Source organism: Engraulis encrasicolus, chromosome 24, assembly GCF_034702125.1.
Source record: "Engraulis encrasicolus isolate BLACKSEA-1 chromosome 24, IST_EnEncr_1.0, whole genome shotgun sequence".
NCBI classification, from domain to species: domain Eukaryota; kingdom Metazoa; phylum Chordata; class Actinopteri; order Clupeiformes; family Engraulidae; genus Engraulis; species Engraulis encrasicolus.
Genome location: NC_085880.1, coordinates 11576257 through 11603756, shown reverse-complemented (window position 1 = coordinate 11603756; position 27500 = coordinate 11576257). Strand labels below are relative to the sequence as shown.

General features: G+C 43.5%; 1 protein-coding gene across 1 annotated transcript in view; it reads left to right on the top strand.

Annotated features, from left to right (window-relative positions):
- Window positions 1–19840, top strand: part of adss2 (adenylosuccinate synthase 2) — a 43178-nt gene extending 23338 nt beyond the window's left edge. Inside the window, exons 7-13 of the mRNA XM_063191482.1 lie at window positions 3015–3096; window positions 3735–3861; window positions 7114–7268; window positions 9162–9286; window positions 12634–12731; window positions 13536–13685; window positions 19357–19840. Of these exons, the coding sequence (XP_063047552.1) occupies window positions 3015–3096; window positions 3735–3861; window positions 7114–7268; window positions 9162–9286; window positions 12634–12731; window positions 13536–13685; window positions 19357–19409 (790 nt within the window). The 3' untranslated portion in view covers window positions 19410–19840. The remainder of the gene's footprint in view (window positions 1–3014; window positions 3097–3734; window positions 3862–7113; window positions 7269–9161; window positions 9287–12633; window positions 12732–13535; window positions 13686–19356) is intronic.
- The last annotated feature ends 7660 nt before the right edge of the window (window positions 19841–27500 follow it).

Here is a 27500-nt window from a genome sequence, read left to right as displayed (position 1 = left end):
GTATGACGTTCATTAAACACCTTCTTTTACTGGCATCCCCATTTAGAAAGCCTGACTGTAAACCAATGTGTCCATACATATGGGATATGCTAACATCTACTAGCATCCCTTTTACATGGCCTGACCGTAAATGAATGTGTGCATGCATGCGGGGCATGCTAGCAGGTTAGCACCTCCTGTCTGGAATGCATACACATGTGTGGGCAAGTTAGCGCCTCCATGCCACCCACATGTCAATGACCTCAGCCAGTTAAAACATTAATCCACGGGGATGTGCTGTGTCGGTTATGTAAGAGACACTTTCCCTTTGTCGTTTTTGTTTTGTGCGTTTGTTGTCTTATTGAGCGGTGTATATACACACACGCGCGCGCACAAACATATGGCACGCGCGCACACGCACACACAGGCACACACACACACACGCGCGACATAGCAAACACAGTCCATGTTTTGGTATAAACAGACAGTGTGAAACCAGGTCTGAATCCCTGTTGAGGGATTACGGCGCTACCAAAACAAATCCCACTTTGATACCGCTGTCTTGACACTACTGGCCAAAGCATACAAGATCATCAACGCTGCCGGCACCAAAGGCTGTTTAGCTGTAGCTGTGTGTGTGCGTGTGCGTGTTACGTTTGAGATTAAATGTATACCGTATACTGTATTCTGTGTGTGTGTGTGTGTGTGTGTGTGTGTGTGTGTGTGTGTGTGTGTGTGTGTGTGTGTGTGTGTGTGTGTGTGTGTGTGTGTGTGTGTGTGTGTGTGTGTGTGTGTGTGTGTGTGTGTGTGTGTGTGTGTGTGTGTAAAATAGTCGTCTTATGGTTTGTCAGCGAGGCTGTTTATTCGCTGTATCCCGGAGCTGCAGCTCAATGACAAAGCTGTAACACTGGCAGCTATGGAATGTTAGATAGATTTGGCCGCAGACGCCCTGCATGTATTTTTAGGTTGTGTGTGTGCGCACGCACGTCTGCCTGTCTGTCTGTCAGAGAGAGAAGTCTTTTGGTTTCTCTACTATATGTCCCTTTTGTAAATGAGGAAACCATACTGTTAACATTACAATCATGGTGAGAAATGTCTGTCTCTTTCTGTACCGTCATGTGTCCAGGTGTGATGTACTGTAGAACTATACTTTTTAAATAGGGTAACACTTTAGAATAACGTCCTATTCACAGCTTCATAAACACATTATAAATAAGGAACTAATTATCAACAAAATGTTTACAAATGTTTATAAATGGGCAAGAAATACCATGCTAACACAGCAGACACGGCACAGTCGCAGCGGTCCTGGAAGTTTCTCCCCCAAAGACCAGAGGGCATTAAACCACATACAACTAAAACTCTTTGTAAATGCTTTGTTAAATGTTAATTGTTATTAAATGTTAATTAAGTGTTTATAAAGCTGTGAATAGGACGTTATTCTAAAGTGTTACCTTAAATAGTTCCCCAACCCCTGTGTGCTGGTGCTGCAGTAGGTTCTTGTTCTTGCCTCCATTACCATACCTGTCAACAAATGACACATTGTTCAAGTCACATTCAAAGACTTTCAAAGTATTATTTGGTATCGCTTTAGAATAAGGTTCTTCTAATAAGCGTTTATAGTCACTAGTAAGCAGGTAGTAATACCCTTACAAGTGCCCAATAACATGCTTATTAACTTTGTTAAATTGACACTGTGCAGGAAATGGTCAAAAAGGGTACTGCAACTATGCTGCTCATTGAAACTGGGCTGCCAATTGCCAAATTTGATCTTTACATGAAAGTGTTCTAACTAAGTAATAAACACATTTTCTAGTATGGTCCAGGTAGAGTCATTTTTGCAGCTAAAAATGGCTATTTTTGGAAATTCAAAATGGCAGACCATGGAGAAGATCCCCCTTTTCATGTATGAAAAGTGCAATTTTCCCAGTCATAATGAATACTTAGAATTTGATGGTGGTGGTCAGTATTCATCAAAAAGGTAACATTAGTGAATGGGCAGCATGAATTCTGGAAATAAACAACTAAAAATCTCACACAGTGTCAACTGTCAACATCTGATGAGTAACTTTATTTGAGTAAAAGCATGCAAATCGGTATGCATGGCAGCCATCTTGAAAATTTAGTTTTTTCGCGACGCCTCCATATCTAGTACTAGTCAGCATATCAAGATGGATGTGTACCGATTTAAATAACAAGACTAAAAAAATAAACCACTATAAACACATAGTAAGCAGCTTAGAAGATGTTAACAAAGTTAATAAGCATGTTATTGGGCACTTGTAAGGGTATTACTACCTACTTACTAGTGACTATAAACGCTTATTAGAAGAACCTTATTCTAAAGCGTTACCTATTATTTTTGCAGTACAGTATAGTGCTCCATTTCAAAAACACTGTGGAATGGAGGACTACGGTCTAGAGAAAAAAAGATTGACATCAAGGGTATGCCGCAGTGCACTTCAATTCCATGAAACACAATATCTCCTTGTTGAGATACATCAAACATGTTCAAGGCCCAAGAAGGGGAGGCGATATCGACAGTATTCTTTTAAGAAGAGAGGCATTTTATATATTTGATCTGTTACCCTGTCAGTCAAGGGCCTCAATCTGTACTAACGGTACTATGTTAGACCAGGTATATCCAAGCTGCAATCCCTGATTCATTGATTGATTGTAATTACTAATAATTGTTTGTCAGGCATAATTAGAACAGCTGACTATCAGCTGTGCAGGCCTCCTCTGCTTATTTGTAACTTTTGTAAGATGCGAAATGATGATCGAAACATTGCCACTCCCAATAAATGAAGTCTTTTGCAAGCAGTGTACAGATCCTTTCCCCTTCTACATATATGTATGCTTAAAAAAAAAAAAAACTTGGCACCTGCTGGTGCTTTTCTCTTAGATGTGTGTGCATCCTTCACTATACATTAGCTGTGGTTGTGCCACTCACCTGGTGTCTGAGCCAAAGCGTCATTGACCCATATTAGTTCCTCAAACTCATGTGTATGTATTGTGCTGTGTGTCCCCTGTAGGTATAAGTTGCTGGCCCAGCAGTACAAGTCCATGTACCCCACGCTGGAGGTGGACATCGATGGAGAGCTGGAGAAGCTCAAGGTACTGCACTTCTTTTTAGTAGAAAAGAGTAGACGTCAAATGACATGCCTGAGGAAGACCCTGTTGGGTCAAAACGTTGTATGACCTGAATACATTTTCAAAGCGGAGCCACAGTGGGCGGACGTCTACTCTTTTCTACTATTAGACACGCCTTTGTCCAGCACATGGCCTCAGAGAGGTGGGATGTGCATACTCTTACTTTTATAAAGGCTCTTCTTTTTAACCTCCAGTTCCATACCGTTCCTGTCAATTTTTAATGATGGTGGTGGTCAGCATTGTAGTGAGAATTTTCGTGAATGGGTCTGAAATTGCAAGAGAATACAGCAAGGGAGCAGGCGACGACTTTAAAATATTGGAGCAGCCCAGGGAATAAGAGTCTTGGCAGCTACGGCCATACATCTTTTGATTGTGAATTAAGCTCCAGTCTTATAACCACATAATTGTACGTGACATTGAACAGTTACAGTGAAGTAACAGGAAACATTGAGAGATCAAGAGAAAGACAGGCTCAATTTGTGTGCATGTGCTAATGTTCTGTGTGTGTGCTTGTGCGTGCATGTGTGGGTGTGTGTGTGCGCATGTGTATGTGTGTGTGCGTGTGTGCGCGTGTGTGTGTGTGTGTGTGTGTGTGTTTCCAGACCTATGCAGAGCGGTTGAGGCCCATGGTGAGGGATGGTGTGTACTTCATGCACGAGGCTCTCCACGGAACACCTCAGAAGATCCTGGTGGAGGGAGCCAACGCAGCTCTGCTGGACATTGACTTTGGTGAGGCATGCACGCACATACAGAAACACATATTGTCCTTACTGGACATGACTTTGGTGACGCACGCGTGCGCGCACATACAGAAACACATGTTGTCCTTACTGGACATGACTTTGGTGACGCACGCGTGCGCGCGCGCACGCACACACACACACACACACACACACACACACACACACACACACACACACACACACACACACACACACACACACACACACACACACACACACACACACACACAGTCCCTACTGGACAGTGACTTTGGTGAAACACACACACACACACACACACACACACACACACACACACACACACACACACACACACACACACACACACAGTCCCTGCTGGACCTAAACTTCGGTGAGGCAAATGCACACACACACACACACACACACACCCCTGCCCACTGTTCACTTCACTCCACTTCACAAGCTGGAAGCCAGATTGTCATCATCCAAAAGACATGTCTCTGCCATCCACAGCCAGGGAGGAAGTCGTCACTTCACTCGTTCCTGTCATAGGCCGTAGCCTGTGTGTGTCTGTCTGTCTGTCTGTCTGTCTGTGTTGTCGCTAAGTTTGTTCATGGTATGTGTTCTGGTGAAAGGCAGTAATTCTTGCTGAGGCTGGAGGTTGAAACGTGATCTTTTTCATGCTTGGTGAATTTGCATGAGCGAAGCCAAGAGGATGATGTAGTGTTTTATGAATATGGAGGAGAGTGTTGAGGCCAGTTGCCACAGACACACACAGACACACACAGACACACACAGACACACACACAGACACACACACACACACACACACACACACACACACACCTGCCTGTTTATCGGTACAGTCAGGCTGCTGGTATAAATTGACCACTGAAGCCCAGCAGATGAGAACAGCTGACGTGACCATGTCCACGCCAACACACTGGCATTTGCATACAGACACGTACACACACGTACACACACACACACACACACACACACACACACACACACACACACACACACACACACACACACACACACACACACACACACACACACACACACACACACACACAAGAGCTGATTGTACATAGGGCCCATAATGTGCTGCTATGCACCTGCACACACACACACACACACACACAAGCTGGCTGCCTCTCTACAGCACATGCAGTAAGTAGCTGCACTGCTGTTCATCTCATATCCTCTCCACTAATGCGGCTGAAATGTACAGTATTTATCCATTTGACATTCATCCATGATCATTTCGTACCTAAAAGAGTCTGCTCATACCCTCAATGGGTCTGCTTGATTTTGGAGCAGAAGCATTTATTTGTGCAACATGTTGGTTAATGAACTGTGTTATGGGCAAACACGATGTAAACAGGCAATCAGTGTGACCTGATCATAGCGCTGGATCTACATGCCTTCGTTGCTTAACGCACAATTATGGGTGTGTGCTTCACGGAGGTGCTGTCAAACGCGTCAGCCGAAGACAAAATCAATGGCGGATGGATTACAAAACTATTGGTTCATCTTAGTGGCTGCACACCACAGATGCACACCACAGGGATAGCGCTTAGAGTTATGACATTTCCGTTTGCCTTTGTGATACATAAGAGTACAGTCTCTGCTTTTCTCCAAACAGGAAGCATGTCCCGTCTGCTCTGAGGCAGGAAGTAGCCCCTTCATTTGACTGCTTGATAAACAGGGCAGGGAAGGGCAGTAGCCTCAGGGCTGAGAGAGAGAGAGAGAGAGAGAGAGAGAGAGAGAGAGAGAGAGAGAGAGAGAGAGAGAGAGAGAGAGAGAGAGAGAGAGAGAGAGAGGGAGAGGGAGAGGGAGAGGGAGAGGGAGAGAGTGGGGGGGAGGGAGAGAGAGAGAGAGAGAGAGAGAGAGAGAGAGAGAGAGATGAATGAGAGAGAGATGAATGAGAGAGAGAGAGAGATGAATGAGAGAGAGAGAGAGATGGATGAGAGAGAGAGAGAGAGAGATGAATGAGAGAGAGAGAGAGATGAATGAGAGAGAGAGAGAGAGAGAGAGATGGATGAGAGAGAGAGAGAGATGGATGAGAGAGAGAGAGAGATGGATGAGAAACAGAAAGAGGGGGATCACGTTGAGATGAAATGGAGAGAGGGATGACAAAGACGAGGATGAAGACATGGCCATAGAAATATGTGGGACATCAAGACCCCTTTGCAGCAGGAAAAAATGAATAACAAAATACTGAGAGCTAGAGAGAGATTGGAAATGCAATATAGAGGCTCATAGACAGACCTGGAGGGCCACAATGAGCAGCCATTGCAGCAGTCACAATGGAGAAGGAAATGGAAGGAACAGGAGAAGATAAGAGTCATAGAGAGAAGTAGGGAGAGTAATGGAGGTAGAGTCGAGCAGAGAGGGCAGACAAGTACCCATTACTGCAGCAGAGCAGAGCAAACTGGGGGAGATGAAAGGCCAATGACTGAGAGAGAAAGAGATGGCCATGGAAATGGATGCTGAGTCGGACATTGGCTCCCACAAGTAGCCATAACTGATGAAAGGGCAGAGATGGAGAGAGAGAGAGAGAGAGAGAGAGAGAGAGAGAGAGAGAGAGAGAGAGAGAGAGAGAGATAAACTCATCGCAGTAGATACAGAATCAGAGTGAAACAGACACAAACACAAGCAACCATTGTACAGCAGTCTCAGTCATCTAATGGAGTCAGAACAATGGCTGTCTGTCTGAAGGCCGAGGATGACACACTGTATCTGGACGCTAGTTAGTCCACTCCACTCCTCCTCCTCCTCCTCCTCCTCCTCAACGTTCCCAGATGCAGACTACAGATGTAGGCGCCACCAGTGCAACATAATATCTGCCATTGTTGGCAAATGTTTTTTTTTTCATGCTTTCTTGTCATATTGAGTTAAGTAAAGTGGGTTAGGTAAAAGAAACCGATAAGGTTTGAAACAAATTCGCCTGGTCTGGTTGTGCACTGAGGACCTTTGGGACTCTTCGCAACCCATGCTGTTGAGTGCAGAGGAAGATGCTGTTCTGTGCTAACTGTCCTAGGCCACGCGCACAGCACAGCACAGCACAGCACAGCACAGCACAGCACAGCACAGCACAGCACAGCACAGCACAGCACAGCACAGCACAGCACAGCACAGCACAGCACAGCACAGCACTAAATAGAGGGTACCATGTCCTTGTATGTTTCTGTCCTGTAAATTCCAGTTATTGGGCCAATCATGACTCATATCTGTGTGTATTTGTGTGTGCGCATGTGTGTCCTTTCAGGAACGTATCCGTTCGTGACCTCGTCCAACTGCACGGTGGGCGGGGTGTGTACGGGTCTGGGCATGCCCCCCCAGAATGTGGGCGAGGTGTACGGCGTGGTCAAGGCCTACACCACCCGCGTGGGCATCGGCGCATTCCCCACCGAACAGAGCAACGTAAGTGCGTGTGTGTGTGTAGGTGTGTGTGTACTGTACATTCTCTCTCTCTTTCTCTCTCTCTCTCTCTCTCTCTCTCTCTCTCTCTCTCTCTCTCTCTCTCTCTCTCTCTCTCTCTCTCTCTCTCTCTCTCTCTCTCTCTCTCGCGCTCTCTCTCTCTGCCTCTCTCTCTGCCTCTCTCTCTGCCTCTCTCTCTCTCTCTCTCTCTCTCTCTCTCTCTCTCTCTCTCTCTCTCTCTCTCTCTTTATCTCTCTGTCACACACGCACATACACATTGGTGCCCGCACATGCCATATGATTTAAGCTATATTTCTCCCGAAATCCACACACCACCTTTATATCTCAGACTCATACCAGTCAGACCCATCAGGGCTTTTAGAGTAGTGGAAACGCACCATTGTAAATGTAATTATGGTCAAAAAATGACATTTTTTGGTCAGTTAGGCCTCCATTGGAATCAAAGAGGGAGGAGGAGGAAGATGGCACAAGTGCGATATATCATGGCCCTGTTCCCACAACAGAGAGAAGCAAATTATCCTTAAAAGACAATATCTGTAGAGCGCTGCTATTATTCCTAAAAAAAAACTGGTGCTCTTGAAAGGTGCAGTGTTCAACAAATTAGGTGGAAAAAACCCTTGGTCCAGGCACTTCAGTTGATTTTTATTTACTGGGCTACTATATTAAAAATCACCAACCCGTATCGGCCCTACGGCCTTCAACAGGGTGTAAGAATATCTGTGTTCTGAAACATCAACAGGGAGAGAGGGGAATGTGTCAAAAAGAGATGACTGAATGGCTTGATGAGAGAAAGGGGTGGGAGTATGGCAAATTGGGAAAAGGCACTAAGGCAAAGACAGATGGGAAGGGGGAGGTAGACTCTGAGACAGCTGTGCTTCCAAGATAAAGACATGAAGAGAGATGAGAGTGGGAGAGTAGGCGTAATGAAGCTAACGAGGGGAGGAGAGAGAGAGAGAGAGAGAGAGAGAGAGAGAGAGAGAGAGAGAGATGGGCTAGACAGAAGTTAAGGATGCAGAAAAGGAGGGTTGTGTGTGGGAGTTGATGATGATGAGGAGGAGGAGGATGTTGATGATGATGAGTCACTGAGGCAGATTTGTCCCTGTCAAACACACAGGTCATTTCTTAGCCTGGTCGAAGCGAGACTGACTCTCGCCAGACCTGTTTAGTTCCGCATGTGGTAGAGACTACAATACGTACAGTGTTGTGTGAAACAACCAGCTTTGAAATCAGAGTTTCTTGAAGGCGTAGATGCTAGCCAGTTGGCAACTTGGGCAGTTTCCAATGGGAAATTGGTTTCGAGAAATGCACCCAGACCTGTTTATGTAGAGTAGCCACAGGTTTGGCAAGAGCCAGACTAGGTGAAAGCAAGCCAGACCAGCCCGAGAGAGGAGCTTGCCGCTGAGTACAGTTATTCCTATGCCTTGTAACAGAGCTCCATCTAGTGGCCAGCATGAGTTAAAAAAAAAACTCCGTTCCAAAGTGGTAGACTCCTTCTCAGAAGGGTCATACAGAAGTGAAGAAGGCATAATGACGATGAACTTGGCACCTACTGCCACAGTGATTTGGCAACATTTCTGACTGGAAATATGAGTAACAGTGATCGCAGTTATCGCTGGTTTTGAGAAAAGCATTTTCTTCAGATCCTTGGTCAGGAGTAGGCCATTTCACTTGAAACATCCAAAGCATTGGTGTGAAACACACATACACACTCTCTCTCTCTCTCTCTCACTCTCTCTCTCTCACACTCGCACTCGCACTCACACTCACACTCACACTCACACACACACACACACACACACACACACACACACACACACACACACACACACACCTGGCTAATGTCCTCCTACCTTGTCACCCGCTCTCCCCCGACAGGAAACTGGCGAGTTGCTCCAGACCAGGGGTAGGGAGGTGGGCGTGACCACCGGCCGCAAGCGCAGATGTGGTTGGCTGGACCTGGTGCTCATCAAATACGCTCACATGATCAACGGCTTCACGGCGTGAGTGCTCTGCAGTAGGCGTGCCTGCATGTGTCTGTGTGTCTCTGTGTGAAAGTTATGGCTAGTTAGTTTTTTGAAGGCCAGTGCCTTCAATGCGGTCTCCAAATCTAGACCTGTAGGCATTTGTTTTTTTTTCTTCTTTTTGTTCTATATTACGTGATATCACTACTCACAAGTAAGCACTAAACCAGGAAGCCTCCAGGCTGCTGTATGGGGCAATACAAGTAAACAGTGTTAATTTCGTCAACCATGACTATGACTAAAATATTTCGTCAACGTCCCTTTTTGATTTTCGTCATTAAAACTAAGACTAAGACTAAATTGGGAAGGCAATGACTAAAATATGACTAAGACTAAAATTGATTTTCGTCATTGTGACTAAGACTACGACTAAATTTTAAAAAGCTGACAAAATTAACACTGCAAGTAAACAGTATCTTGTGCTGATCCTTCTTGAGAAGTGACACAATCATGCACTGGTCGGCTTCTTTTGAATCATTAGCACACACACACACACACACACACACACACACACACACACACACACACACACACACACACACACACACACACACACACACACACTGTGCGTGCCCACCTCAGGGTGCAATTGTTCTCTCTTGTGCATCATCACATGACAGCCAGTGATGGATACCTTTTTTTTCCTGGTGGGAAAATCACATATTAGCCCAACAGCCAGACTCAAACTGAAGGGCAAGCTTGACTTCACAAGTCTGTGTATTTTTTTCTCCTCTTACTTTGTTCTCATCTTTCAATTGTAATTGCATAATTTCATTCAAATTATTCAGCATATAGTGAGTTCTGTATGCAGCCCTTACCTGTGCTTTCATCTAATTTTGTAGAGTAGAGTATCATTTATTGATCCCGAGGGAAATTAAGGTGTCAAGTAGCATACATACATACATACATACATACATACATACATACATACATACATACAGTGCCCTCCATAATTATTGGCACCCCTGGTTGAGATGTGTTTTTTAGCTTCCAATTATTATTATTTTTTTCTAAATAATATGGGACCTTAATGGAAAAAAAGAGAAAAATCCAACCTTCAATACAAGTGCATTTATTCAGTGGGGAAAAAATCCCACATAAAGAAATAATTATTTGACATCAAATAATGTGTGTCACAATTATTAGCACCCCTGGTGTTAATATTTTGTACAACCCCCTTTTGCCAACAAAACAGCACCTAATCTTCTCCTATAATGTTTCACAAGATGGGAAAAGACAGAAAGAGGGATCTTCAGCCATTCCTCTTTGCAGAATCTCTCTAAATCATCCAGAGATGGGTCCTCTCCTCTGTACTCTCCTCTTCAGCTCACCCCACAGGTTCTCAATGGGGTTGAGGTCAGGGGACTGAGATGACCATGGGAGGAGCTTGATTTTGTGTCTGGTGAACCATTTCTGTGTAGATTTGGCCATATGTTTAGGGTCATTGTCTTGCTGAAAGACCCAGTGACGACCCAGCTTCAGCTTTCGGGCAGAGGGCAACAGATTTTGATTTAAAATGTCCTGGTATTTCAAAGCATTCATGATGCCATGCACCCTAACAAGGTTCCCAGGGCCTTTGGAAGCGAAACAGCCCCACAGCATCACTGACCCACCCCCATACTTCACAGTGGGTATGAGGTGTTTTTCAGCATGCGCATCTTTCGTGGTACGCCAGACCCACTTAGAGTGTTTGTTGCCAAAAAGCTCAATCTTGGTCTCATCTGACCAAAGCACACGGTCCCAGTTGAAGCCCCAATACCGCTTGGCGAACTCCAGACGCTTGCGTTTATGATTGTGAGTGAGGAAAGGTTTTCTCTGTGCATGCCTCCCAAACAGCTTGTTGGCGTGTAGACAGCGCCTGATGGTTGATTTGGAGACTTTGTGACCCCAGGATGCTACCATTTGTTGTAATTCTGTAACAGTGAGCTTTGGAGATCTTTTGATTTCTCTTACCATCCTCCTCACTGTGCGTGGTGGCAAAATAAACTTGGGTCCTCGTCCAGGCTTGTTTACCACTGTTCCAGTTGTTTTGAACTTCTTAATTATTCCTCTCACAGTGGATATGGGCAGCTGCAGTTGAGTGGCAATCTTCTTGTAGCCTCTGCCTGACCTGTGAAGGTCGACGCACATCTGCCTCACTTGTATGCTGTGTTCCTTTGTCTTTCCCATGTTTAAGAGTGGATTAGAGAAATGGCCTCGGTGTCACGTCATATTTATACCCCAGGGAAACAGGAAGTGATGAATTACTAATTAAATGTTCCTACATACTCTGGTAAACTTTGTAAACTACTGTAGAAATGACAGAAATGCTTCAATTATATTTATTTCCTGGGAATTGTTAAGGGTGCCAATAATTGTGGAACAGGTGATTTAATGAAAAATAATTATTTTTTAGTCAGGGATTTTTTTATTTTCTTACAATTCATTTGAGTTGAAGGTTACATTTTCCTACAATTTTCAGTGTGACAGTATTCTTCTGCAATAAACACTGAATTTATTTTAAGGCTTTTAACACATCTCAACCAGGGGTGCCAATAATTATGGAGGGCACTGTACATACATACATACATACATACATACATACATACATACATACATACATACATACATACATACATACATACATACATACATACATACATGAATACAGAAGAAGACACAAAGACATTACACACAACATTGCACATATATTCACCATACATACGTATATTCACTAGGTCAGATCTCCCTATACCACACACACACACACACACACACACACACACACACACACACACACACACACACACACACACACACACACACACACACACACACACACACACACACACACACACACACACACACACACACACACACACACACACACACAAATCAAAAACTGGAAAAGTGCCCAAGTCACTATGCATAGTCCAAGGAAGAGATCCAGGGTCAAGTATCAATTGAAGAGCCGGGAATGTATTAATTATTTGGTAATCTGTGACAACTGCCAGGGGGGGTAAACGGCATCTTAAACAGCATTTTAATTTTTATAGACGTTAAAACCTTGCACTTCTTCCCAGTCTGAACGTATTTGCTCCTCCCTGTGATGATGACTAGACCTTAATGACTGCAGGTGCATATTTAGCCATGCTGATATATTTAGCTACCCCAAGTGTGTTACTGAAGCACTCCTACTTTTCTAGTTTCCTTACCTAACTAGATGTCCTCCTCCTTTATGTTGGGTAATCTTGGAGATGTGTGTGCAGATGTGGTGTCTTATTAAAATGTGTGTGTGTGTTGGTGTGTGTTTGTGCGTGCGTTGTATGTGTGTGTTATTTCCTCAGCTTAGCCCTGACCAAACTAGACATTTTGGATGTGCTGTCTGAGATCAAGGTGGGGGTGGCTTACAAAGTGGACGGAGAAGAAATCCCCCATTTCCCAGGTGACACACATGCACACGCACACTCACACACATACACTCTCTCTCACACACACACACACACACACACACACACACACACACACACACACACACACACACACACACACACACAGTCGTCGATTCTCTCCGTTGCACTGCTGTGAATCTGATTCCCAACTTTTAACCAGTAACCTTAACAACTTAAACTCTGTTCTCTCCACATGACCAGCTCCTGTGTCTCCATTTCCTTTACTCATTTCCTGCAGCTTCCCTCTGTTCCATTGCACTGCACTGCTTCAATCACAAAGCCATTAGCTATGCAAATATATTACACACTGGTTAAGTTTTATGTTTAACAGGGTTCCCACTGGTCATGGAATTCCTGGAATATCATGGAAAATCAATAGAGGATTTCCCTTTTTTTTTTTAAATGTTTACTAAAATAAAAAATACTGTATGAATAAAGACATTCAGCAAAATCAGAAGACAACAAGTCCACCAGTGTATGGCGAGTTATCAACTTTGTTTCGGTGTGATTGAAGTGTAGTCCGCCCCTTGGGTCTCGATCTCGCTACCTTTTAGTCAACGCATCGGTTCGAGCATGGGAGGCACAGCACGATACCGCTGAGTTAAAGGACCAGTCCGATAGCTCAGTGTTACCAATACTGTATGAGGCTTCGGGAGGGAGGTTTACTAACGTTCCACGCCACACACTGCTAGTTGGCCTCCCTGACACTATTTAAGTCAAGACTGTGCATCACCAGCCAAACTGTTGTATTGGGCAATGACTATCTGAGCCTGACCTGTCAATCATGCCGTCCTCAGCCAATCAGGAGGTGCTCCAGCGGGTTGAGGTGCAGTACGAGACGTTGCCAGGTTGGAACAGCGACACGTCGGCCGCGCGCACCTTCGAGGAGCTCCCTGAGAACGCCCAGAAATATGTACAATACGTGGAGGAGCGCCTGGGAGTGCCTGGTAAGACACTCACGCACACGCACACGCACACACACACACATGCACATCCACACACACATACACACAAACATAGACACACACACACATGCACATACACACACACACACACACACATGCACATACACACACACATAGAGACAAACATAGAGACACACACAGAACACCCAGAAATACGTATGCTATGTAGAGTGCCTGGTAATGCTAAGACACACACACACACACACACACGCACACACACACACATCCACAATACTGAGACACATACACACACACACACAGAACGCTCAGAAATATGTCCGCTACGTACAGGAGTGCCTGGGAATTAGCCTAGAAATCTAGACGCCCCTAGCGACCGCAAATTGAATTTGCTCCCGGGGGCAGTCTAGCGGACCCCGGTCGTTTTGCGAGGCTGAAAGTTATCCGATGACAGGGCCAATCAAATCGCGAGGGGGGCGGGGTTACCTAGTAGGAAACTTTCTAAGAAGAAATATGGTGTCCGTCCGTGCTACGTATAGCACGAAAGTGTTTACTTAATTTAAAAAGCCTGGATGATAATTAGGGGTGGGCATAGATTAATTTTTTTAATCTAGATTAATCTCACTGTAATTATGAAATTAATCTAGATTAATCTATATCAAAATGGCTCATTCAGAATAGGCACGCTAGCAAAATAATGCCGAAAAAAAAACCTTGGGGTTTCTTAAGACAGATGGCGCATTAGACCAGAGCGCATCTCTTTTTTCCAAAATGCATCTCATCTTCAAAAAATGATCATGTTGATACTTGGTGATGAAAAAAATCACTGCAATATTTGTAAAATATGTCAAATATGTTAGGAAGAATTTACAGTCATAAGATACTGAAATTTCGAAATGAACAGCGCTATAAGTTGTAGAGGCAAATGCGGATAAATCTATCAAACATTTAGGCTGTTTAAACAAAATTACCTCAACTATTCAACATTTCTAATGGGCAGAGAGAGAGAGAGAGAGAGAGAGAGAGAGAGAGAGAGAGAGAGGAGAGGAGAGAGAGAGAGGAGAGAGGAGGAGAGAGAGAGAGAGAGAGAGAGAGAGAGGAGAGAGAGAGAGAGAGAGAGAGAGAGAGAGAGAGAGAGAGAGAGAGAGAGAGAGAGAGAATCTGTCACTGACTGTTAAAAAGAGCAGCGGCTCCTTTAAGAGAGGGAGGAGCTCTGGCGCAGTAGGCGCAGCTGAGCCAGGCTACTGGATATCTAGAACCTACAGCACTGGCACTGGCACACGGCGATTTGGCCTTACCCTGACAGTTGTTTTCAGAGTCAGAACGCCAGAGGAGTTACAACTCGAAATGAATTCAGTTTGCAAAAAAAAAAAATCAAGAATGTCTCTCTATACTTCACCTCAAACAATAACGTCTCTTTGGTCCAGTGTTAATTTCGTCAACCACGACGATGACGAAAATATTTCGTCAACGCCCCTTTTTCCCTTGACGATGACGAGACGATGACGCACTTAAAATTGCCTCCAGCAAATAAAAATATGACAAAAATAAAAAAAATATTTTCGTCAAGGAGACTAAGACGAGACGAAATTTACAAGCCATGGACGAATGGACATTAAAAAATGTGATTAGTTATAATTCATTTGTAATTTGTAATTGTAATATAGGCCTAAGTGTCTTGAACTTCATAGGTGATTGCGCGCTCACGCTGTGTTGCCTCGCTTGTCTCTGCTGGCAGCCAGTGCATGGCGCGGCTCAGTCAGTAGTTCTGTAGCCTAGTTCAGTGAGTCCATTAAGTTGAGTTTAGGTCCTAAAACATTCCCAGAGAAAGAGAGAAAATAGCCGACGTTGAGAAAAGTGTTAATTTTGAAACATGTTCAACAACCCTCTTGTCCATGACGAAGACATACAGAGGAGGATTGGCGCGACTGTCATTACTGCAGAAACACATAGGCGCCAATCCTCCTCTGATACTCCTCGAGCTTCCACTATTCTCCTTTTCACTTAGGCTGTCTTAGCCCGGCGTTCGTTGTCTGTTCTTTTTTTGTAATGTTTGCTATATTTGTTGTTTAACCACATGTGTAGGCAGTTCGCAAGCAAATCATGAAGGTCGGATTTGTGAATTGATTTAAATCAGTCACCGCGGGAGCGCGCGCCAGCAGGGAAAGTTGGCCTGTCTAAACAGAGGCACGCTACTGTAGCCTAGTTTTGAAAAGAATCAATGGATGGGCGATCGCTGAGGAGTTTAAAACTGTTGAGATTTGAAACTTGTTCTCGTCGAGAGCAACGCTAAAAGACCCGAGGAAGTCGACAGCATTTCCATGCGTCTGCAGCGTCTTCCTAAGTTCCAAAAACTCTTTTCAGGGTCATGCTTATCGAGCCTCGACACCCCCGACAAACAAAACAGCATTAGTGTTTAAATATTTGTATATGCATGTCCTTTCTATCGTCCAGTCTGCGTACCCCTGCCTAACTATTTTTCCTGGGACTTTTGCATGGCATACGAAGTGTGCTCGCACAATCTATTTAAGCCTATTCCACGCATACCGCATGAGTCATTATCGTTCTCTGCTCGCATTGCCAATTGAAAACAAAAACCGCTAACTTGCATAGTCTAACATCAGCAATATTTTATCTGACTCGTGGTCATCGGGAAGCCACTATCAGGGAGACTTCTTGGACTTCATGTAGACTTGGGGTGTCTGGTCTTCCCACTGCCGGCAATCTGAAGGCTTTACGTCACGCGGTCAGGTGAAGAAGAGTAGCTTCCTCCGTGATCAAACTCAAAATCAAATAGTATGCAGCAGCTTCTAATGCACGAGAGAGAGAGAGAGAGAGAGAGAGAGAGAGAGAGAGAGAAGCCTGCACCTGGAAGTGTGTGTGTGTGTGTGTGTGTGTGTGTGTGTGTGTGTGTGTGTGTGTGTGTGTGTGTGTGTGTGTGTGTGTGTGTGTGTGTGTGTGTGTGTGTGTGTGTGTGTGTGTGTGTGTGTGTGTGTGTGTGTGTGTGTGTGTGTGTGTGTGTGTGTGTGTGTGTGTGATGCTCTTTTGCTCTATGATGTTGAAATGACTGATTTGGGTTTTGGTGGAAAATGACCAAGTAACAAGGTGAATATTTGCTGCAATAGGCTATATTAGTATTGAAATAACGATAGCCATTGTAGGTTATTTATTATTTTACACCACAATATTGACTAAAATGACAAAAATTTGAAATTTTGACTAAAATGGCTAAAATGACTAAAATTTGAAATGTTGACTAAAATGACTAAAATTTGACTATGACTAAAATTGATTTTCGTCATTTTGACTAAGACTAAGACTAAATTGGGAAGGCAATGACTAAAATATGACTAAGACTAAAATTGATTTTCGTCATTGTGACTAAGACTAAGACTAAATCAAAAAAAGCTGACGAAATTAACACTGTTTTAGTCTACCACTTATGAAAAAGCACTCAAACAACACCTACCACGGCAGAGGGATTAATGTTTTCAGCATGCAAACACTTCATATTTAGTAGGTCTGCTGAAGCAACAGGTGGAGAGGAGAAATGACTGTAGCGCAGTCTGAAAGCATCTGTCAATTAAACGCTATGGTGACGTGCATACCCAAACTCCAAACCTATATTTTGAGAATAGATTAACGTGCGATATTTTCTTTATCGCGCGACAAGAGTCTCACATTATCGCAGCACGTTAACGCCGATAACGGCCCACCACTAATGATTATACATTTCGTGGCCACTGACTTCTATAGTATACAAGTCAGTGTTCGTGGCTGACATGGATTGATGTAATAATAATACACCATGAACTTATCGGACACAAATACATCACAACACATTACCATTTGATCATTCAATGTAGCTCGGTAAGCTAAGTTGAGCATTTTACAGAACCAGATAGTCACACGCTATTATCAGACCACTACTGTAGGTGTAGAATGAAATTGCTGCCCCAATTTCTAATAAGACACATGCCATTAAAAACGAGACATTTGGGAGCTTTGAAAGTCTTTGAGTAGCTTACTAAATAAATGGGAATGACACCTAGTCTACCAAGCTAGTGGCTAGCTAACCTGTCGTCAATAACACAGAGCTAGGTATCCAGCCTTGTATTATATGCCTGCCCCAAATTCTAATAAGATTCATGTCATTAAAAACGAGACATTTGGGAGCTTTGAAAGTCTATAAGTCGCTTACTAAATAGATGGGAATGACACCTATCTACCGAGCTAGCGGCTAGCCAACCTGTCGTCAATTACACAGAGCTAGGTATCCAGCCGTGTATTAGTTATGGGTATACAGCTAGCTAGCTAACACCGAACATGCCATGTTGACAACAATCATAAATATAACCATTTAACAAGCCCCAAATTGCTCAACATTTCGCTGGTTGATCAAGGAGGGCCATGTGGTTGAAAACGAGGCATTTTTGAACTGTGTAAGTGAAAACACGATTTATTAGGAAACTTGTTTGTGGCTGTGGTCATCACACGCATTCACTGCTACGACGGCTCGAAGTTGCCGCTTCACCTACAAAGGGGCGTGTCGCGTGTACGTTCTGAAAGACAGCTGTGATGTTACACAGAAGTGTGTGGGGATTGGTTGTTCCACCATCCTATTGCGTGGCGTTGAGTGCCAAGGCATTTTGGTAGACAACCGTTTATCCCGCCCACGCTCTCCCCCAGCTCCCCTAGACCCTTGTACAGCTTTTTGCTGTACGGGTCTGGCTCGCTAGGCTAACTGGGAATGCCTAATAAGAGAGAAGAGGCACACTCACTAATACATGCACACTTTTAAAAAAGAAAGTAAAAAAAATAAGAGCTGTTCTAAAAACTAATTGAAATGTACCAGTGTTTCCCATACATTGAGGAAACTATGGCGCACCGCCATAGTTTAAATTTGGCCGCCATAGTTTCCGAAAATGTTAAAAAATGTTTCCAAACTATGGCCGAGCATAGTTTCCATAGTTTTTTTTTTTTTTATTTCCAAAACGATTTAAAAAACGATTTCCTTCGCATTTTCCTCCTGGAGTAAATACATCCTATAGAGAAAAACATGAGTGCTTGAAAGACAGAGGAATCAAAAGCCTAGTGAAGTTATTGTAGTTGACTTGGGTTTGGGAGCAATAAAAAACCTTCAGAAAAGGGACAGTTGGAATGAGTTTACTGACACTCCCCATAGCCTACTCTCTTAGACCTTTTTGTCTGTGTGTTAGCAATTTCACAGCGCTCCTAAATTCTGATCTGTGCTCCTATTTTGTTTTATTATTTTTTTTCATTGCATAGACCCCTGAATGAGGAACGAATGAAAAGTGTGTTGCAAACAGAAATGATTCACTGTACTGCATTTTTTTTACTACTATACATGACATGGGTAAAATCTTATGTAATTTCTCAAAACATTAATGGCTGAAATGTAGGCCTATAGTTTCTCCATGCACCAATGTCATACTTTAGTCATTGTTTTACCGCTTTACATTTACGCCGCGTGAAATGCAGACTGCCCCCATAGTTTCCAAAATTTCTGTGGGAAACACTGTGTACTGAATTCATTTACAAAAGCAAGCTAACGTGAGACTAAAATGAAAAATTCAACACCATTATAAGCTTGACGCACCGACACACCCACATGGATGTCCCATTTAGTAACGCTTTATCTCTTACTCTGTATCTTCCTTTGTCTCTCCCCTAGTGAAATGGATCGGTGTGGGCAAAGCTCGGGAGTCCATGATCCAGCTCTTCTGATGTCCCCCTTCTGCTCTGACACCCCCACCCTCCCTCTAGCCCTCACCGAACCCTTGCCCCTCTCGCCTTCTCATCCTCGCTGTGTGTGCGTGTGCGTGTGCACGTGCGTGTGTGCGTGCATCTGAGTGCACGTGTGTGCGCGCGCGTGTCTTGTATGAGTGCAGAGGTGAGCGTTCATCTCGCCCACCCCCCTCTTCCTCATTGGAACGCAGTGGACCTTTCTATATGGACATATATCTGCAGGAGACGGAGGGACAGACTCACTGCTGGTTCTAATTTGCTTTTATTGTTGTTTTAATGTTTTTGTTTGGTAGAGGACGGAGCATTTCCTCTCATCCATGCCAATGAATGTCGCCCACCCTTTCCCCTGGAAACCACACACACACACACACACACACACACACACACACACACACACACACACACACACACACACACACACACACACACACACACACACACACACACACACACACACACACACACACACACACGTGTGCGCGGATATGCGCTCAAACACACACACACACAGAAACATGCCTGTCTCTCTAAGCTCGTTTATCTCTGTCTCTCTCTCTCTCTCTCTCTCTCTCTCTCTCTCTCTCTCTCTCTCTCTCTCTCTCTCTCTCTCTCTCTCTCTCTCTCTCTCTCTCTCTCTCTAAGGATTACTGGTAGATTTCCAGCCTTTACAGTAGCTACAGCAGGTTTTCAGGTGCCCCATCCTGATTAACTTCACTAAGATATCATATATATCACATTGCTAAGTTCACATAACAGGTTGGAAAGAGTTTTTTAAATTGTTTTTAAGTGCAATGTTTAAAGTGCAATTTTTATCCCCACTCTACTTATTTTTGTTAACTTGGTACGGTAGACTTTCATTTAGTGTAAACGGTTTATATCTATTCATTTGTGTACCTAGCTAATCATCTTATTTGCAAACACACAAGACCCCACTGGTATCAGTCCATGCCATCATATTTTCTCGATAATACCTTTTTGGCATAAAAAAAGAATCTACTGAAAGGTTTGGCCATTCGGAACAGTTTAATTACACAAGCTGCTTCACGCCTGATTTGGTGTTCACACATTTTTGACTGAGATCTCTTTAACCTGGCTCTCGCCAGACCGGCGGGATCCTGCTCAGCTTCAGAAGTTACTCATGGGTCTGGGTGGATTTTTACATTCTCCCTGCTCCCAATCAGGCAGACCAATCAGGATCGCAGGATTTTCAGAGAGGTGACGCAGTCAAAGTTGAAATTTAGTGGAAAGGTTCAAAAGAATTGAAAAGCGACAGCAGTTTCTGACAACAATGGCAGCTCGCATGTCGACATTAATTCTTCAATTTTTACTGTTTTGAATGTTTGTGGAACAATCGGGTGGGGACCACATTCATCTGGCGAGAACCAGAATAGAGATCCTTAGCCTTTAGCCAAAATAGAACTGTAATGGTTTGGGAGTGTCTGAGATGGTCAAGTCAGACTGTCTGACTGACTGCATTTGCTGATGACCTGGGATGTTACTATCTGTAGTCTACAAAACATGTTTCCTCATTACATCGTATGCAGTGTGTCTTGTACAGAGTGTGTGCTATGGTACATCGTCGTGTTCCTTTTCCAGTGGGTTTCCCTTCCTCATTCTCAGGACTAATCACCTAATCTAAAACCTTGTATACACTCGATTTTCTCTTCTTGGCTATTATGTGTCTCTTTTTTCTTGCTTGTTATCAGTGACAAAAAAGGGTTTATCGTTTGACCGATGTGTGATGTAGCGTATTGTATCAGCCTGAGTGGCTTGTGTTTCGGAGGTAAACGTTAATTGTGCCGTGGTTCTAGTTTCTCTCAAGGCAATATGGCTACCTCAAGTGGCCCACTGCCTAAGATGGAAGGCACCCAACCAATGTACACCCACCTTATCGAGACTCTCTGTCACACTTGGGCATTTGCGAAAGCCAAGTGGTTTTGTCTTTGTATTGTTTCAAGTAGATATTGGAGATGCATTGACTATTCGGTACGGTGAATCTGGATGGTTTGGTCATTCCCCACTCAGCTATTGTTTTAACATGGGGTTTTTTGTCTGTCAAAAGACATAGAAAGAAGTCATTGATGTATACAGGAAGACTGAGGAGAGGGTTGGGTAGGAAATCCTGGTCTTCACCATGCACTATTTCTTTACTTGTAGTGTAAAGCTATTAAGCTTGTCAATGGACATCCTGTGTAAGGTGTTCTTGGTGTCCCTCCTCCCTTCTAGAGGTATCATTAACGAGGTATATGGTCTGCAGGTCTGCAGAACTGTCTAAACCAGAAAACTAACTACAGTTCCATTTTCTGGTTTTGTTTTCTTTTTTCGTGACATGTCCTTTAATGAACTTCAGTGCATTAATGTGTCGTCTTAGTGCCTAACTGTGACAACTTGAGGAGCTGGGGGGGGTCATCTGGGGTGCGTTTCTCAAAGCCATAGTTGCTTTCTACGTTAGCTACTTTGTTAGTTTCAACCCAATTTCCCATTGGCAACTACCCCATGTTTCTAACTGGCTAGCAAATAGGCTTTGGAGAAACTCAACCCTGATGCGATCAGGGAAGTGTCTCCCCATGGCCACTAGAGGACCCCAGAGGTCTGTTAAACGAGTAGCTCAGAATAGGATTTCTAGGGCCTTCATGAATACCACATTTCCTGTGGGTTACGGGGCTACTGTTCACAAAAAGTCATTTGGACCAGGCCACAGTTTGAATGAAGCTTTTAATACAAAATAAAAAAGCAGCCATATTTGCTATTCCACTTGCTATAGATAAAGAGACACTGGCAAAGTGACACAGGTTACTACAGTTAAACATTGTTTCCGACCAGGTGGCTAAAATAGGCAGTTTACTACTTAGGGGCCAGACTATACATGGAGAGAATACGGTACTGGGTGAGGGCCACAGCAGACTTGTCTCAACCTGAGCTGGGGTGCATTTCTGGAAAGCGTAGTTGTTAGCAGACTTCGGTAGTTGCCAATGGGAAATTGCATTGCAACCATTAAGGTAGCTGACATAGTTAGCAACTTCGCTTTCCCGAAATGCACCCCTGGTTTGTTCACTTTTCCCAATATTTCCTGTATGCCGTGGCTTTGATTTGGCTCTGATGTGGTGTGGCTAGAGATGAATCCTCTGGGAATCGGAGTGCAGCAAGGTTCTAAGCTGGCATCCTATGACAGCCGTGCCCCTTTAGGAGACTTGGAGACTAGGAGAATTCAATGAAAGTCACGCCCATTTAGCAGAGTGGACCCGATCCCACTTTGTTACATCGGTGACGTGGAATGATGACTTACTCTGGTTACCATATCAAACCTTTGGTGTGGCGTTACTTCCCCTATCAACATTATCAGTTTCATGTGTCGGCTTCATCTTAACTACAGATCTGTTGGGTGAATCTGAGACTCTTATCCATGTAAAGGGAAATATCAGAATGCTGCTGTTTTTATATCAAACTCTTCAAACCCTTTTTCCTCTTATATCCTCAAACCTCCCATAACAAACTTGATATGACATAGCCTAACATTAGCATTTAAGGCCAGGGATATGCTTGAAGTACGCATGACAAGGTGTGCTTGCACGAAACGTACCCTTGCAAGCATATTCTTCAGCATGCGTGTCCCCGGCCCAAGACAGGACATACCATCTGGAAATGTATCCAGCTGACAAAAATAGAGTTCTTGTTCAGGTCCTTACTTATTGAGACCTTCCCCCTCAACACACACACACACACACACACACACACACACACACACACACACACACACACACACACACACACACACACACACACACACACACACACACACACACATCCACACACACACACACACACACACACACACACACACACACACACACACACACACACACACACACACACACACAGGGGCATCCACACACACACACACACACACACACTCATATCAATCACGTGTGCCTGTAAACTTGTGGTCTAGGGATTTGCCTGGTCTGTTTGTTTTTTAGTGTCTCAAGTGTGGCATCTGCTGAAATCCACAGAACTGCCCTAGCAGTCTGGCCATCCGCACAGTGTTAGAAAAGCAAGTGTCTGTTGCGTAAGACTTCTTAAGTGTTCATGATGAGTAAGTTGCTTGTTTTCAAACTTATCAGGATTAAAGCCCCCAATACCCTAAAACAGCCCCGTAGTAACAGAGTGTCAAATTTATGCACATGTATAAACTATAAATAAATCGCTCTACTTGGGATGACACCCGGATTGCCCACAAAGATTATACACAGAACATTGGATTATTTTATTGACTTGATAAATTCTTGCCTTAGAATGGCCAGGGAAGCTTTGTTCTTCCACGGCTCCAATTTCTGCTCACTCTCTGCAACAATAGACTTTTTAAACATGGGAGAGACTGAGTGACTTGTTAGTCACATTTACACGTCACAAGTGATGGTGTGCGTGCGTGTGTGTGGGCGCGCGCACGCCTATGTGTGCGTATGTGTGTGTGTCGATGCTTACCGGTACACAAAAAGTGCAATATTTCAAGCCTTTATTTTTTATTTTCAAACATCAAATAAAATCCCACAATTTGTTATCACACAATGAATTAAATCAATACAATATTTTATCAAGCCCAGGGCAGAAAGAAATACTATAAAAGGTTCTACTTTTTCATCTATGTGTTGGTCCTCCTCTCTAGTCCAGCTGTTCTCCCCAGTCCTCTTTCAGGTATATACTGCTCTCCCTCTCCCTCTGTGTTATCAACTCTAGTACAGACTTCAAAATCGCACTCGCACCACCATGACCACACACATCCGCCTCCTGCTTCCTCCGCTTTAGAAAAGGGAAAAGGCCTCTATTTGTAGTTAACGGATCTGGGGCGGTATTCCAAGAGCATGCATAAGCGATTAACCTGGCCAAGTTAGCCTACAGAGAGTGGTAAAAGGGCAAATAGATGGCCTGAAGACGTCATTTAGTTCAGGAAATGGAGGACAACAGGCTCTTGATTTACCACTACCTCAAGGATAACTTAACCAGGGGTGCATATCTCGAAACCATAGTTGCTTACTATGTTGGCTACTTTATTATTTGCAGTGCATTTTCCCATTAGCAATGACCCCAAGTTGCTAACTGGCCACTACTACTACTATTTCGAGAAGTGCACCTCAAGAAGTCTTGGAACGACCCTCCTGGTGTCCAAATCCGCTCTTCACAAAGGTCAGCCTGTGTACCTCAGTTGAATGCTCATTTGCACAAACTGATCAGATCAGCCTCGTAAAATCTGTTTTCTCTAACTTTGCTCCTACTTTCCCTGTCTTGTCTGTTCATGTAATGGGGCTGGACTGTATTTGCTGCTGGGTGGAACACATATATAATATATGTATATTGGGGATGAAAAGAAAGAACACCACTATATATTTACCGGTACCTTTGGTCTTATGGTTATTATGATTATTGCTACTACTCGTAGTGTGGCTGTAAAGTTGTAATTGTATGCTTGCGCTTATGAAGGGGGAGCGTGTGTATGTTAACGAGTGGGTACAGTGGGTGCATGTTTTTAGGTCGATGTTATTTGTAAAGCATTTTTCTTTTTGTTTGTTTTTTGTCTTTTTTGTTTTTGTTGTTTTTTTATTTCTTTTTGTTCCTTGTTTTGTCTTTCTGTCTTTGTAATGATCCTGAGATGATTTAAGCATATCAGAAACCAGTGAGCAGTCTGAACAATGTGCTAACCAATAAAAAAATTTGAGGAAGTGTATTTTTGCGTGCAAGTTTTTATTTCGGTGCATGCAAGCGTATTTAGGCCTTACATAAATCTGGACACACTAGAGTGAATGGTCCTTTATTGAACTCTCGGATGTACGATTCAACACGGATGGACATCACAGCTTTTAAAAAGCAGCAACACTTTCATTGAAGCCTACATATTCACTGTGGACATGCAAGGAAGCTTTACCCTTATCCTTTATCCCATATCCACCAGGCTACTCGTGTAAGATATGATATCTGACCACCTTTTAAGAAATGAAGACCTCTTCATTCTAGAAAAAGCTAAACAAACATTTTTCCCAGTTGCCACTAGAGGTCGCTATTGCACCATGTAAAGCGCATGAGCGGGTGTCTGTTTCTTCCAGCTCCCTGCACTGCACTACACTGCACTCCTCCGTCTAGGCTGCTAATCCCTCACTTCACTCTGATGGGCTCCAGCAGTCTATTAGAGTAGGATGTCAGTACAAATGCAATAGACACTGCCTGTCCCAGCTCCGGCCATTTACTTGGCATTTTCTCCTGATCCGTACGTGCTAAGTATTGTGTGTTATCTGTGATGGAGGCTTTAGTTTTCAGTGTCAGCAGTCTAATAAGGCCATAAAATATAGCATGAAGCTGCATAAAATAAGGCTTGTTTTTTATGTGAAAAAGAAAAACGATAAGGTGGATACTTAAAAATGTATAAATTACAATGTAGTTGTGCAATGTGCAGATCATTTGTTTTTACGTGTCGTTTTTAATTCTTCAATTTAAACAGGTTTGGTTATGCTATAACCTAATTGGATGATTAAAAATAAATTGTCCAATATTTAAAATAAAGGTACTTTGTGCCTAAATATTCAAATAAATATTAAAAACAAATCTTTAAGTGTGTTGGAAGTATTTTGTCAGTAAATTAAAAAATGTCCTATGGCATGTATAATCCTGTTTCTGAGATGAACTACTAATACTGAGGATAGGCTTATTGCCAATCCGTTTTACATAAAATAGAAACGTGTCTTTTGCAGTGACATGGCACATATAACAAGTGGGCATGACAGAAAAGGCATGTGTTCCATATACCTGTATATTACATACATATTACAAAAACATATGCAAAAAAACAAGGGTGGAAAGAAGCAGTCTATTAAAGCTCAGAAAAAAGCTTAATTAAAGCTCATCACACTATAAATCATTGAGGCTTCCTTAATAACACTTATCCAAATTGCAGGTCATAAACGACATAATAATTAAAAACCTTTTTAACCTGTTTTGTATGCTTCTTGGCAGAATATCCAACCTTTCAAGTGAATGTGACTTGTGTCAAGATGATTATTCAGTATTCACTAATAAATGCCACTATTAAGGTTATAAATGTCCTTATAAAGGTCCAATGATTTTATAGTTTAATATAAATGTAATATAGTCCATCCACTGTGCTTTAAAAAAAAGAAAAAACAGCATGCCCCTTCCCATCATCCATAATTAGCCTTCATTTCGTTATATTTACATGATATGTATCAGTCACACATGCGTTTCTGTGCGTTACTGTGTTGCTGATGATTCATCAACAAGTTGGCCCGCTGCCCTCCCTCTGTCGCCGCTTTCACACTCGCTGGACCTCTCCTATCATATGATATCAGATCGCAATGCAGTCAAATCATTTGCCTCCCTCTCGTTTGAATTTTACATGGAAGCCTAATAATAATGAGGCCGCAAACGCGATATCTGTTACCATCTCCCTTATCTCCGAGATACACAGGCGGAGATGCAGTGGAGCGGAATGTGCATACCACACACACACACACACACACACACACACACACACACACACACACACACACACACACACACACACACACACACACACACACACTGTGTGGTACAGCTTGAAGCATTTTGGCCTGTGTGTATGTTTGGGATGGGGGTGGGGTGTATGTGTGGGGGGGGGGCTGTGGTGGAGGCGGGGGGTAGTTGGCACGGTAGGTGGGCAGCATATTTGCCTACAATGCCTGGAAATGGACTGTTGCATATACATGTGCAGTGTTCGGTCCGACCTAAACATTTGAATCCTAAAAAGTAAGAGTGGGTCCTCTTTGTTCTCGTCTTACTACACTATGCCGTTGTTTGCCACACACGCACACCTTGCCATCTTCAGAGTTGTACACACACGCAAACAAACTCACACTCATACACACACACACACACACACACACACACACACACACACACACACACACACACACACACACACACACACACACACACACACACACACACCTCATATGCCCTCTCTATACACACAGACACACACACGCCCATAAACTGTACACACACACACACACGTGTAACGGAGGCTAA